Here is a 16020-nt window from a genome sequence, read left to right as displayed (position 1 = left end):
TGAGACTCAGTATCTTAAAAAGTCGTAAAACAGAAAAAGGTATCTGTTTTTGAGATGTTGTATTACACGAGACTTGAGGATATTATATACCGAAAGGAGGACAAATGGATGAGCTTGAGAAAGGATCGGTAGAACTTGAAGGCTTCAAGATTTTGACAGAAGAAAGCTGAAATACTCTCGACACATTAAAAAGGATGGAAGGAGAAGGTCTAGTTCCCGGAAAAAGAGAAAGTGGTAGACCCTTAATGAGATGGGCGGGTGGATGGTGTGTCTGAGTGAATAGTCTTCATAGAGTTTAAGCCTCCATAAAAACATACAACTGGACCCCTTGTGAGGACTGGTGTGGCACATCACCAAGGAACAGCATAACCATACGGCATCTGATTATATCTCCATTAAATCGATCGTTGAATGGATGGATAGACTAGATCTCAGTTTATTATTGGAGAGGTCAACCTTTTTTTTCATTGGGAAGAATGAGACTATCTTTGCAATGCAAATGAAGTCATTTACTGCTAATACTTTAAAGAGAATTGGGATGGCACCCACCTGCAGAATGGTCTTTTTGAGATTCGAAGATTTCTCCACCAAGGATCGCCGACGGGTCGGAGGTTCGTCGCTACGTGACTTCAGAACGAAGCCGCCTCGAAAATCGTCCATCTTTCGATCTCGCTCACTGGCCGGGTCCGCTTGTTCCACGGGGAGAGAAGTCATGGAGCTCTGCGCGCTGCTCTTCGGGCGGTAATGAGACGCCAGGCCAAAAGTAGCACTCGTGCGTACCCCGTAGCCGTGCCTCATTCCCCGCATCCACTGACCCTGGAACGTGCCTGCAAAAAGATTTATAAGCATTATTATATGCGCCTACATATGAATTAATATTTGTAAAACTTTCGTCTGAATTTTAAAAATAATGAATGAATATGGAAAGATAAATTTGCTTGAACAAACAATCAAAAACCGGCATCTTATAAGAAATACAAGATGATTCCCACCTCACTTGCCATAAACTTGAAAAGCGTATTTCACGCTTCAAAATTGTCAAAAAAGATTCCAATAAATATGATTGCGGAAACTTGGTATTTCCAAGATACAGTCCTTTGTAATGCAGCACGAGTCCCAACAACCTGTAATGCAGACAGAAGGCAAAATGTCAAGAATAACCATAAATCCCTTGATGACTGGCAAGAGAAATTGTAGGATGGTGGGATGTATGCACCTCGCAGTAAGCGCTGAAAAGTTCGTGTCTGATGGCAGTGCATGCATCTTCACAAATTCCTGAGTTCATCAGCATTCCTTAGTTGAGATGGAATGCACCAATGATTTTAATTGACCTGACAGATATTCATCTTTCAATAAACCGATTAAGATACCTTTAGGCCTCACAATTGAAGTGAAGTGAAGTTCGTCAAAAAAACTTCATCAGCACATCACGGAAGATGTTTTCTACCAAGGTTTAAAAGAAATGTCACGGTTTAAAGAACCCGTAAGCCTGTCTGTCAAAACATACCAAAGACACCTTTATATATGTTGATGGAAATTTTGCTTCTGATGTCTTTTTTGCTAAATATCATCGTGTGAATTTTGATTGGCCCACATGTACTTAAGAAGTTCATCTCGAGTGAACATCACTTCATACGTAAAAGCTTACAAGAAAGAAATTGTTGGTTCCCCACATACACTAGTTGAAACCACCGACAAAATCCCAATAAAAATGGTAAATCTGGGAATGGGAGGGATAAACCGATTTTCATGGCTCTCATACAGCTGCTTTGGAGACACTCTTCCATTGCGACCTTCCACGTGTTAGTGCGTAGATTCCGTTCAGTATGTTTCCCTCCGTTTCTGCTTCCATCACGATTCTTTGACACCCCCCTTCCTCCGTTCATGTGTAGTGCAGAAACTGCGCCACGCTCACAAAGGGAGCAATGAAGACAAGTGACCGTTCCAGAGCACGGAATTCTACGACCAGGGACCTCTTAATGAAGCGGACGTGTTTAATGTGCATTTTCGCTGGCATAGTCGTAATGAGAGTGCATATCAGCCAATTCAGTAACGAGAACTCATCCCTCCACTCCCAAATACCGACCTATATAACTTAGAAACACTGAAACAAATAGTAGTTGCTCAGAGCGAAATTATTAGACTGAAAGCAACTCCAAGCACGTCTTGCGTGTAATTCTGGTTGCTCGCAATCACGTGATTCATCAAGTTGCATCTGCCTGCTTTGCATGTTGTTGCAGCTAAACTAGGGCTGCATCTCGGAAATGCGAGGCTTCGAGATCCATGTTTATTGCGACCCTTACTTCAGTTTTGAAATGTAGAATACGCCTGTAAATTTTAGGAAAGGGTGTGGAATCACGGGCGTGATCCGCCCCTGTCATAAATGACACGAGATTTCACGAATGAATTCAGACAAATTGTTTTTCATTTATATTATAATTCATACATAAGGTTCATTTTGAACCTATGTTAGTTTTGAACCATTTCGAGCAATAATTTTGTTCAATACATTCTCCGGTTGATAGCTAACTTGTACAGTAAGCAAGAAGCATCGTTAAAAACAGGTGTTGGATTAAACGGTTGTCTTCAAGTAGGCAAGAATGCCCACTTTCTCTTCTCTTCTCTTGTTTCGTATCTATGCTGAGGACTTCATGCGTGCAGCACTGCATCAGCTTAAACCAGGAATTGGGACATGGGCTGCAGATGAGTCAGCAATCTGAGACAGCTAATGATATAGTACTCTAAAATGACTGGAAAGAACCAGAAGGAATCCTTCTGGATAGAGTTAATGAGATCTGCAAGAACAGAGGACTTACGTTCAACCCTAGCAAGATAAAGATTGTGGTTCTTGTAGGAAATTTAGGGAAGATCCTGAGAAACAAGTGCACCTAAATGGAGAAATAATTTAGGAAGTGGACAAATTTTAATACCTGAGATCCATTATCAATGGAAAATTGCTGTTCAGAATACATCAAAAGGAGATCAGGAATAGCTAGAACAATAGCCAAATACGTAAATAAGTCTAGAAAAGCAGAGACATCACAACAGAAACAGAGCTGAGGATTCTGAATGCAGTTTATTTTCTTCAGTAGCTACTTATGGCGTGAAAATTGGAACCTAAAGAAGTCTATGGGAAAAGGATAGCAGCTGCTTTTGTAAAACGCTGCAACTGTCTATGGCTGCTATGGTTTAGTAAACAGCTCCATTGTCTGCCTTTCATATAGTGAAAGGCAGGCAATGAAGCTGTTCTAGAAAGGATAGGTAGAACTGTAGTACTCCTTAAGAATATTGACAGAAGAATATGAAATACCGGGTGATTATAAAATAACGTCAAGTGCTTTCTAGCGAGTAATTCAGAGCCTTCTAGCGAGTAATATATTGGACGAAACACACCAATATTCGGTAGACGTACACAGTGGAACATGGAGATTCGATTTAACGAAAAAAAAAAAAAAATAGCACCAAAAGTCGCCAACAGGGGAAATTTTGGCGCTGTCAAATTAATTTGAGTATGTGTGAATAATGAATGACTAAATGGCAAATGAGAGACAGCACACATCAATTTCATGACGTTTATTGTTAATTACAAATGAGGTTCAATATGACCACCATTCTGATGTTCCAGGAACTGCATACGGTGCACGACATTTTCCACAGTGGCTCGCAACATATCGGAATTGATTTGTCTCATGTGTAGCGATATTCGATCTTTCAAAGTTGGAATATTGGGTACATGTCCTTGATACACAATGCTTTTAAGAAATCCCCACAGCCAAATGTCACAAGGATTGAGATCAGGCGATCTCGGTGGCTATGGCGTGGGAAATGCACGACTAATGATTCTTCTGTCAAAGAAATGTCGCAAAACACGCTGTACCTGAAGTCCGATGTGGGGTGGTGCACCATCCTGCATGAAGATGGTCGAATCGAGACATCCTCTTTGCTGCAGTTGTGGAACCACAAAGTTCTAGCATATTGGCATACCTGTTAGCATCGTCGGAACAGGTCACTGGTCTATTTTGGCGATTTTCTTCGTAAAAGTATGGACCGATGATAAAAGATGCCGTAAATCCGCACCACACTGTGACTTTGGGCGAGTGGATAGGCATCTGCAGACATACGTGCGGATTAGTTGCAGCCCGAATGCGACAGTTGCGTGTGTTAATATCGCCGTTCAAATAAAAGTGCGCTTCATCACTCCATAAAATCTGCCACGGCTATGCATCATCCACTTCCATGCGCACTAAGAATCTCAAAGATAAGCTGATTCGTGTGGTCGCATCACCAGGGCGCAATTCTTGAACATGACCGCTTTTATAGGGGTAAAACTTCAACATCTGGTGTAGGATTTTCCACACCGTTGTGTATGTGATATCCATTTGCCGGGATATTGCTCGTGCACTGCTGGTACCCTGCACATTCGTCATCTCCTGTTCCACAATAGCAGTTGCAACTCGTTCAACTTGTTGGTGATTGATTGGTTTGCGCCCCCTGCCTACCTGCACTGCCAGAGTTCAACTAGTTTCAAATCGCCGAATCAGTTTTCGTAAGTTTCTTACGCTAATCGGTCCTTTTCGTAAATTTTTCATACGCCGAAAATCACGAAGACAAGCACTGGCATTATTGTTCCGCTGATAATAGAGTTTGACTAACAAAGCACGCTCACGTAAGGTAAGAGGCATCGAAAAGCAGTTCGTCTACCAATGATAAGAAATCTCACAGGTTTTCCTTTTATTGCATGATCGCTCACAAGAAACGCGATAATACAAATTAATGCATTTTACTCGGTAAACAGCGGCAAAATTTCTCCTGTCGGCGACTTTTGGTACTATTTGTTTTTCGTTAAATCGAATCCCCATGTTCCACTGTGTACGTCTACCGAATATTGGTGTGTTTTGTCCAATACATGACTCGATAGAGGACTCTGAACACTTGACGTTATTTTATAATCACTCGGTATATCTCCTCTACCCCCCGAAGAATTAAATAATATAGGCTTGCTTTCAATGTAAGGGGTTAATACAGGCCAAACATCAAAGAGTTCAGAGAACTGGAGGATGAGTTTTAGTTTTGGTATAAAAGTTCTCAGCAAACTTTTCTGGATATAGTGCTCATCACAAGATATTTTGGTATGTGAACTATTCAAAATTCTTGTGATATCTTCCTGGAAAAAGACTATAAGAAGCATACAACGTATTATTTTTGGAATATATATATATATGAAAACTTTTTTACCTTGGGGATAATATATATTAAGGATACCAAGTAATTTTATAAACTTGTTTTTTTACTCCTTTTCCCAAGTAAGCAAAACAGTTAAGTTTGCGCCTGAACGTAGTTCAAGTCTAAAGGTAGTGCAACACTAGGGCAACTCATTGTAAAGGTGGGTAAAGCTCTGATCACTATTCTTAGTATTTTCCATAATGTAAACATCTCACTAAGAGATGTATACTGTTATGCATTATGGGTGTGTGTGTGGGGGGGGGGGGTCACTACCTTTTTTGAGGTCTCCTCAGTGAGTAGCTAAAAATAGTGATATACTAAGAATAGTGATCAGAGCTTTACCCACCTTTACAATGAGTTGTCCTGGTGTTGCACTACCTTTAGACTTGAACTACGTTCAGGCGCAAACTTAACTGTTTTGCTTACTTGGGAGGAGTAAAAAACCAAGTTTATAAAATTACTTGGTATCCTTAATATATACATATATATATTTTTTTTTCCCTGAGATTGTCCGATTAAGTGAAAGCATCTGTCCATGTTCAGCAGCGCACTGTCTATGAAAGTATCTGTAGAAGAACCATAAAGCAGAAACTGAACATCCATGAAACTGAACATATATACTGTATATATATATACATATATATATTGGTGTACCATCCCAAATATGAGAGCAGTGCTCGATGGTTGGGCGAATTTGGGGCTTTGTATAGAGTTAGCAGCAGGATGGTGTGAAGTAGTGTCTTGTGCGAAAAAGTACACCACATTTTGGCGGCTGCAGAAGCTGTAGCTGAAATGTGGTTGTGCCAGGAAAGATTGGAGGTGCGGACCAGTCCAAGAAGAGAAATCAGATTGTGTTTAGATATCAAGTACTTACTGTAGGTAAGGGGGAGGCACGCGACCTCTTTCTTGCGAGAGATCGGAAAGCACCGTGTTTTGGTGGCATTTAAGTTTGCAAGCTTGTCCTTTCCCCACTAAGATATAGCTAGGAGATCTGTGTTCAGGTCGCTGGTCGTGGTAAATCTTGATGATTCTAATACTTGAGCGCTACAAGGTTTGTTGAATTGGAAGGAATGGAATTGGAAGTCTGAGAGAGCAGGCCATTGATATTCAAAAGAAAGAGAGTGGATGAAACAACAGAAGTGAGTGGTGTAAGCAAGAAGATCAGCTGTAGATCGCGAGCGGCGGAATCCATACTGCTGGTCACTGATTACTTGGTATGTCTCTAGGTGGTTCAAGGGTTGGTTGTTGCTGACCTCCTCCATAGTTTTAGAGAGAACAGAAGTGAGAGCGATTGGAAGGTAGTTTGTTGGTTGACTTTTATCGCCTTTCTTTGGGATAGGCAGGATATGGACCTGTTTCCATGTTGTTTCCAGTGTAGATGCAAGTTGAATAGCATAAGTTGAAAAGGCGACACAGGATAAGTGTTAGTATTTAATTTATAAATATTTAATTTAATATTTATAAATCAAATGTATTTAATTTATGATATTTATGATCATGAGGAGATTCTCTATATAGAAACTTTAAAGCATGGGTGTCCAAACTTTTGGCTTGCTGGGGCCACATTAAGTGAAGAGGAATTGTCTTGATCCGCATATAAAATGGATAATATAGTTAATGTATATAAGTAACAAACCTTTCTTCATTTTTTTAACATTTTTTATTATAACATTAAAAAACAGAGGACAGCATAAACACAAAACTAGTGAGATATTTGGCCTTGTTTACGTGAAACCAATGCATCAATGTCTGGTTCGATGGAAGTGGTTGCAATTCGTAGTGAGCTCTCAAGGTTCTCGTCAGAAATTTTTGATCTAACTTTACTCTTCGTGTGCTTCTTTCTTGAAAATAGTTGTTCACAAATGCACGTACTACCAAAAAAGCGATGACATGAATAAAGGGTGATTGTGAAGCGAAGGATATTTTTCTCTGGGAAGATATGTTTTATAAAAACCTAGCAAATAGACATAATCAAATTTTTCTTTGAGTTGAATATCTGATTGCAGCCCTATACATTCCATTTGAAAATTCGAAGGTACTGTATTTATGTCGACTGAAATGGAGTCGCGAATATACAAAAAAAATGATATTTTTTTCTGAAATCTTGAAACCTATTCTTTATCAAAACGGAAAGAAAGCATATTTTTCGTATCACATAATAATGTTAAAAGTTTAAGATCTTATGGTGCCACATTACTAACAATCTAGGGCCACGAGTTGGACGCCCCTGCTTTAAAGGTTGATATATACGAGGTATTCATAGCTGAAATCTTCCAAAAAAAATCACCTTCGGGGATTGAGTGGTTGAGTTACGTTTAAAAAAATCAAGTTTATTTAATTATGCGACCGATATGGAGATTGATTCAAGGATAAACTGAAACATCGTGTTAAACATCAGAAATCTACAAAACGTTTTAAAATTTTAAGTTCAAAATTTTTGACTTCTGCATTGGACCGCTTGAAGCACATTATTTTGGAAGAGTAATTAGTATCACATTTAAACCCAGAATCAAATAATCTGCCTTCAGACATGTCGATGTACATAATAGCTACTTACCGATTATGGACAATATGTTCGGGGAGAGCTACCAATTCAAGGAATTCATCCCTGAAGTTTGTCGCATTCCACCGGAGGAATACTGTATTATATTCTGCCAGTGTAATTCTTGTCGCAGGTTGTTAGAGGACACCAATAGAAAGGGGAGAATCGTGACTTGGAACAGTTAGAGTTTCTTTTGTATGCAACTTTCTTGATCACGGAAATTCACGAGAAAGAGAAGCCATTTCTGAATTTTCAATAAATCGATTTTTCAATAGCCGGCATAGTAAGAGGAATCAGAGATGATCAAGGTGACATGAAACTGAAGATAAAAGATATTCTAAATGTCTGGAGTAAGTACTTTGAAAGATTGCTAAATGAAACAAGCAGTGTCAGCACAGTGGTAAAAAAACACTCATCAGGCATGAAGTCAAGATTACACAAAGTAGGAATGTCATCAAAAACCGGAAATATGGAAAGGTAGCAGGAGTAGATGATATTCGACCAGAAACTCAAGTATGGAGGTATAAAAGTCTTACAGTGGCTACACTACTTAATTCATAAGGCCTGGTCAGAGTTCTCGTAGTTCCCATCTATAAAAAGGAAAATAGAACTGCATGTGAGAATTAAAAAGGAATTTCGCTACCGAGTGTTTCTGGTAAGATTTATGCAAGTGCACATGAGACACTGGCTGAGAAATTATGGAAGGGAAGTTTGTAGTAGAAGAAATGGGACTCAGGCCAAATAGAAGCTGTCAGGATCAGATTTTCACTTTAAGACAAATAGTTGAGAAATCTCTGGAACATAAGGATTTGTATTTAAGTCTTGTTGAATCTGGAAAAAGTAGATGACAAGGTGTTGCCATGAGGAAAGCTCTTCAATACGCTACAGTTATATGGTGTCAATGGGGCGTTATATCTAGCAATACTTAGTCTTTATTTGTGTTGTAAGTCAGTAGTTAGAATTGAAGGAGGTACAGGAAGATGATTTGAAGTAAAATCAGGTATACGACAAGGGTGCACATTATCTCCACTGTTATTCATTATCTATATGGATCACATTATGAAGGAAAGTGGTATTAAATCTGATATCAAAATTGGAGATGTTAATCTCAGTTCTTTACTTTATGCAGATGATGTTATACTCCTAAATAAATCCAGTACAAGTCTGCAAGATTCCCTGACTAAATTGAATAACTGTTATAATAGATTTAGTATGAAGGTCAGCATTAAAAAGACAAAGTCAATGAAAATAGGTAGAAATACTCAAAATATCAATATCCTCCTAAATGGAGAATCTATAGAACAAGTAAAACATTTAAGCTATTCAGGTACAATTTTTAGTAAATCGGTACGAAGTCAATGAATAAATGTATATTGAGGAATAGAGAAATTATTCAAAGCACCAAACTAGCTGTATACAAGACAATGTTTAAACCAATATTAACTTATGGATCTGAGAGATGAGTTAGAAACGAAATCCGTTATCAAAGAGAAAGATATTCTAAGAAAGATTATGGGACTGAACAGATGGCATCAATGAGAGAATACTAAAAATGAAGATATGAGGAAAGAACCTGACATTGTTAGCATTCACGAATGTGTTAGCGGAGCTAATCTGAGGTGATATGGTCACTTACACAGAATGGGAGAGGAAAGAATAGGTAAAGAAGTGTTCTTTGTCAGGATGGCAGGGGAAAAAACACGCAGAAGACCACGATTTAAGCGGAATACCATAAAAAGAGCCTTAGAAGATAGAAATATAAGATCTCATAATATTGAAGCCTTGATAGATAACAGACTGATTTGGAGGAAAATTGTCGATAGGAAGTTAGTAATGATGTAGCTTTTTCATGTAATACATTATATCCTGTACACCCCCTGGATATTCCTGACATGTACTCAAGGTACATATCAGGAATTTATCTTTAAATATTTTAATCTAAATATTTTAAAAGATATTTTTTAAATTCGATAAAAATTTTTAAAAATAAAGAATATAGACAATCTAAAAAATAAACAATCTTGGTTGCGAATTGCATTTGAAATTCTTTTTCCTGTTATCTCGAATAGGAGCTTGTGTAACTCAATTCTTGCTTCAAATGACTGTTAATACTTTGAGCCTGACAAGCCTCTACACAGATTGTGAAGCCACACTTTTTACATTTTGCACTTTCTTCATTAGAATTCTTAATAAAATATTGCCAAACAAATGATTTTGTATCAGACACTGAAGGACTTAAAATGAAAAATAAAAAAAATAAGGCAGTAAATGTACCTCGCAATATGGATGACGTGGCGGCAACTGAGTCTGAATCTGTGGGCAGTGTTGCCAGAATATCAAAGCTTAAATATTTTATGATGAATAAAGAATATTCAATTTTAAAACGAATATTGTTTATTCAAAATTATCGAGCTCAGGAAATTCATTAAATTCAAATTATTCACCAAATCATTATATTTTTACGAATTATAATTATTTAGTGAATAACATTAGCAGGCCTTCGCGTTTCTTTTGATGGAGAAAACATTATGCATTTTCTGAGTTAAATGAACATCATATCATATGATAAGTATTTTATATATGTATTAGGCCTTGAACAGGCCTCATACGGATAATTGTGCACAGATGTGCTCACCGGTTTTCATGGTGACAAGGGAATGGTCAATTTACATTAACTTACATTACATTGCAATTTACATTTTATGACTGAGACATAAGCTGGTCAGGGGTTGTTATCAGATTGACATGGAAGAGACTGTTCATAGAATGGAAGAGTGGGGTAGAACAAGAGACCATCCCTGGAAACTGTATGAGGTTATGAGCAGAGGTGTGAGGAGAAAGTTCTTTACATGGAGGGTGGTTGGTGAGTGGAATGCATTGCCTGGGTGCGTTGTTAATGTAGACACACTGAATCAATTTAAGGTACGGTTGGATGAGCATTGTGTGTGATAGTGTGTACCTCCCACGATGAGTCTCTGACTCCATGGAGGTCAGATGTTAATAATAATAGTAACTAAAAATAGATTTTTTTTTAATCTAGAGAGAATTGCATCCCCACGGATGGAATTCTCTCTAGAATTCCATCCGTGTTTTTTTTTGTTTTTTTTAATTGATATGTTAGGAGTGGATTACTCTTTCTTCGAGATGGGCTGCTATTTCAGATCAACAACTTAGCCAAACACGAAACGTAGTGTAACATCCCGTAATGAAAACGGACGCGTTAACCGCCTAATTAGAGGATATGCATTCAACAGGATAGCATTCAACTGCTGTCTTTCCACTGGTAGAAATGTTAAAAACTAGGAAAACAAAGTCCACAGAATCTCCCCACCCCCTAAACAAAAAATTACACACTTTTCGGACAGCTTCCATAGCTCAGTCAATGAGTTTAGCCATAGGTTTTAATGTCCCTCACATAAGCATGTATTTGGTGGTGCTTAATATATCCAGGAGAAAAACACGGTCCAGTTATTACGGACGAACATGTTTATGCCATAAAGTTGATGACACAACTATCCCAGAATAAGTCAAAAAGTCGATCATTTTGGTGTTCCAAATAGGTGTATATCTATAATACAATTTTTTTAAAATAGATGGAGCTGATGTCTATAAAAATTTGACATTAATTACTTAAACAGCGATGAGACAGGAAACTAGAACTACTGAACTGTGGACCTACGGGAGTTTGACGATATTTAGTACATTGAACCATTGGGTATGCGAGGATTACATAGAGGTGACATTTTCCTTAAATAACTGCGGCTATAGTTGGTGGGTAGTGATGCGAGACGCCATGGATTAGATATACGAGGATTAAAGAGGGATAGTTAGTACTGTCATTTCGAGGCCGACTTACGAAAATGTGAAGATTCGTTGCAGCTTGTGTTCACAAGTTTCAAGGACATTGGAGAGACTCTAGATGTCAGCAAAGACATCCGCTCGCCAACCAACAGACTTTGGGTTCGAATCACACCGTGCCATGAATATGTTGGCAACAGGGACGAAAGCTGGTCTTGAAATTCACGCTTGCTCTTGTTATTATTCAGGGTGTGATTGAAGTCTGATTAGCGGAATAATGAATTACTGACCATTTAAAACTATATATTTAGAAATGTATGTACATTTAATAATACAAATACAACATTTATTTTACAAATGATATTCTGTCTTTTTCAATTTAGCTACTTGAATACAAATTCTACCCTACGGTTCTTCTTTATGAACTGGTCAGTAATATCGTCATAAAAAGTTGGTTGTAACTTAATTTTCCCAAGCAGCACGCACACTTGTAAAGGCTGGCTGAAGCTCACTGGCTAGAGCTACTTTGACTTCGTATGGCTTGTGTTTAAGCAACAGAGTGAGACGACAGTGCTGCTGCGAGCACCTGGAAGCTCCTACAGTACAACCGAGCAAGCCAAGGTAGCTTTGACTAGACAAGCAAGCATCGGCCTTCGATACACAACGCAAAGCTCAATTATTGACGCGCGCAAGCTTAAGACGTCTTCTGTCTACAAAAATAAATGCCTAAATGGAATGCTTATAAATGCATGCATTTATTAACAAATAATGATTACTTCTTTCTCAATTAATGAGCTTGCGCAGCAAGCATAGCAAGCATGGAGAATTCGCTCCTGGTTGGCAATGTCTTTAAGGTGGGATTATAAATTTCATTTCTTGATACGAGATCATCGCCCTGCTTATGGGAGGCCTGAAGTAGATAGAAAAATTTATCAATCATGAAATTATACACATAAATAGCATATATATTTATTTCTTGTGATTTCATTTACTGTTCATATGACTAATGCATAAAGAGGCAAAAAACTCTTCTGTAAATGAAGCAGCGAAGCAGATTGCTTTCCAGTGGTATCGTATACATATGGAGGATGTCATTCACTTTGCCCATTCAACACAGCACAGAAGCAGAGAAGGTATTTATGACACGCAAAGTTTTTGGGCCTGAATTATTCGTTGTTTTCTTGCAGAGAAGAATGAAACAGTATCAAGAGGAAATGTAATTCGCGCTTCATCTTTAATTAAGAAGCTAACTAACGCTCTACTTTCGGTTTAATTATTAAACAGGAAGTATCCTATTTCCTTTGGTTACTATTTCCTTGTCAACAGTGGAAAACACACAGAATTAAGCAAAACTATTCACATTGTCAAATGAACATACGTTTCCTTAGAAACAGGCTTAAGAAATGCTTTAGGTTTATGATATCGGGGGAGAGGATGCCCAGAAAAAGTTTCATCTACTGCTTTAAAAATATAAATATTATTTTAAAAGAAAGGCTCCTTTCTTAGGTAATAATTAATGTCATTAGCAAATCAAAATATAAAAGTGAAGCTGGATGTGCCTGTTTAGTTAAACAACACAGAAACGCATGCGCAAATAAACGTTCATAACTTTATAATTTTTGATTCGTGACACTTCTAAGAGACAGTCACACACACACACACGTTAGTATTTAAGATGTACAGAGAGAGAAAGAGAGAGAGAGAGAGAGAGCTAACATTTTTCCTGCCATTTCAGGGTGCGGAATCCAAAGTCAACAACGGTGCCGAGATCTTTGTGCGAAGGACCTCCATATTTCATTCGAGCGATGGGGACTGAAAAACGCATTTTTGCTCGGTGCCAGCAGTGCACCGTCAGGGAGATCTTTGAACGGCGATCCAAAAAAAGCCCGAACCTTTAACACAAGCAGACTGTCTGGATCGAGGAATGCTTTAATCATCATTACCGAAATAATCGCGTAATTATTCGCTCGTGTCTAAATACAAGAACAGCCAAAATGGACTCCCGGGAATTGAAAGGGAGACACAATAGAAGACAGCGGTGAAGGGGTGGGGAGAAGAGCTTCTAAAATCACACCTCGCTTCCTGATTTCAAATAAATCTGAACACGAAAACTCCGATGAGGGCATTGACATGACTCCCGGTGACCAAATGCCTTGGGTTCCTTGGCGTGTGTCGGGTTTCAGAATAGTCTACATTCGGATCATCGGCTTAACTTGGCGCAATTGAAATGTTTTGCCTTAACGGATCTTAAAGCGCGAGTTGGATGTTTAACCTACTGTCTCTATAAGTTGGGTATATGCAACTTAGAGAGAGAGAGAGAGAGTAGGCCAAACAGTTAAGTGCATTTAAATTTTCTAGTATTTAAATACGGAAAGCTAGCCATGATCTAAACTGGTGATAACGTAAAAATGTGGACATTGCTTTATCAAAAAGGTTTCGCGAAGGCAGACCGTTTTGAATAATTTGAAGGATGGAATATTTCTTAATAACATTACCGCAATGATATTATAACTGTCCAACCGACAATTCAGTTGATATACTACAAATCACTTTAAGGAAAAAATGCAATCATTTATTTGAGATTGGAAGATTGCGCGATCAAATGAAAAATCAGCACTACAAATAACTGCAGCTCATTCAAAAGAAACTTGAAAATCCACCTCTCTCTCTCTCTCTCTCTCTCTCTCTCTCTCTCTCTCTCTCTCTCTTTCTCTCTCTCTTTTTCTGCAAGCTCTCAAATATATTTCTTCCAAGTGAAACGCGTCAATCACCAATACAAAATCTCTCGATTCATGTAGTTCACATCATTGAAAGGTATGTAAAAACAACTTCAGCGAACTCCTTCCTCAGTGATGGTATAAAAGGTTTTTCTTCTTTTATTTTCATCGTAGTGTATGATGTTTATGTATAGGGTTATCCTGTATACCCGTGTTGACTTGAAAAATCAAGTTATCCTATACTCGAAGAATATAGAACCCAAACTAAGTAGAGAAAATAGGAACTGCAAAAGACAAATATTTAACCTCCATGTAAAGACTGGGCTGTGTAATGTGTTTTGCATGTTTTTATATTGCTGTCTCATATAAAAAAGTATGCGAAGCAATTGCAGTAATGGTAACGCATTTCCCGAAGACTTTAGCGTTACAGAGAATGCAGATTACAAAGCGAGTACTGGCATCAACATATGCCAAACACAACAAGGTATAGCTAATTTAGTGGTGAGAAATAATTTTAATTGTCCAGTCTGTGACTACCATACTATTGGACGTCTGCTGTTGCATGAAAAAAGGTATAGAGATTATACAACTTTTAGATCATGCACGGTTCTAAATGCGTTACAGGTTTCACACTTCTCCCGGGTTCACAAGTTAAAACTTACTCCTTACGCAATTCAATTATTAACTGATGACCTCACGATTGCTATTTCATTCCACTGTCTATCGAAAACGTTCAGAACGTTTTCGATGGACAGCAGAACGTTGACGTTCTGCTTCGTGCATGCTACTACACATATCAGCTGCATACATTCTTTTCCACTGTTTCCCTTATCCAACCTATTTCAGATATGTAGCACTACTATCAAAAATATTTCGTCTTTTTTGGTGTAAAGGGAAAAATCGGAGTACAAGGACGAAACATCTGGTTTCTCCCACTGTGGCCAAATGGATATGAACAATGAGGTCCCCTACTTGAATGACTATCTCGTGTATATTCATAAGCTGATTCGGCTCAGTCTCATATGGAGATGGCGGAGTTTCCCTATTGGAAACTCGGGTTTTGCGCAAGTTGGCATATCTTTAGCTACTTCAGCAGTAATTCCAAACAATGCAACCAAATCCGATCCTGCACAATTTCCTTCATATTTTTTTCTGAATAAATTCGGATTCTCTTTGACATCCACTAAAAACCTTGGTAAATATGGTCGAAAGTCATGCCAATATTGGCTTGACGTGTGTAACTTATTTTTTCCACAAGTGGTGGTTTCGTTAATTAAACTGGCCATCTTCTGAACTTCACTGATCTTCTTACAGTATGATTCCCGAACTTAAATTCGTTATCGACCAAAATCCCCAAATCCTTTATTCATCAACTCTTTCCAAAGTTGTTCCACTCTATTAGTAAGGTGTACATATTTCCATATTCAATTTTAAACCAAAACTACAGTCATCTGAAAATCTGACCGCTGTGTCCAACTTCACATCGTCAGCAGCAAACAGAGAAAATTTTTCTCTTAATGTATGTATTTATATATATATATATATATGAATATTGTTTATTCATAAATTTATGAATATATTAAATATCGAGATATCCTAACTCCGAACCTTTGTGTACTGCACGCCTAATCACGTGACTTTCAGAAGACTCATCTATTTTCTGTTCTTCACAAGTCAGCCAATTTTTTAACTTATCTAGGTAAAATAAATAAATAAATCAGCTAACGCCTTTTATTCCCT

General features: G+C 38.0%; 1 protein-coding gene across 1 annotated transcript in view; it reads right to left on the bottom strand.

The window, feature by feature from the left end:
- Positions 1 to 16020, bottom strand: part of LOC150096906 (uncharacterized) — a 79908-nt gene that overhangs the window by 52243 nt on the left and 11645 nt on the right. Inside the window, exon 2 of the mRNA XM_090408450.1 lies at positions 550 to 827. Within this exon, the coding sequence (XP_090264576.1) occupies positions 550 to 827 (278 nt within the window). The remainder of the gene's footprint in view (positions 1 to 549; positions 828 to 16020) is intronic.

Source organism: Typopeltis vanoorti, chromosome 18, assembly GCF_054136105.1.
Source record: "Typopeltis vanoorti isolate ZY-2024b chromosome 18, IOZ_Tvanoo_1.0, whole genome shotgun sequence".
Taxonomy (NCBI): domain Eukaryota; kingdom Metazoa; phylum Arthropoda; class Arachnida; order Uropygi; family Thelyphonidae; genus Typopeltis; species Typopeltis vanoorti.
This window is presented reverse-complemented; position numbering and strand designations above follow the sequence as displayed.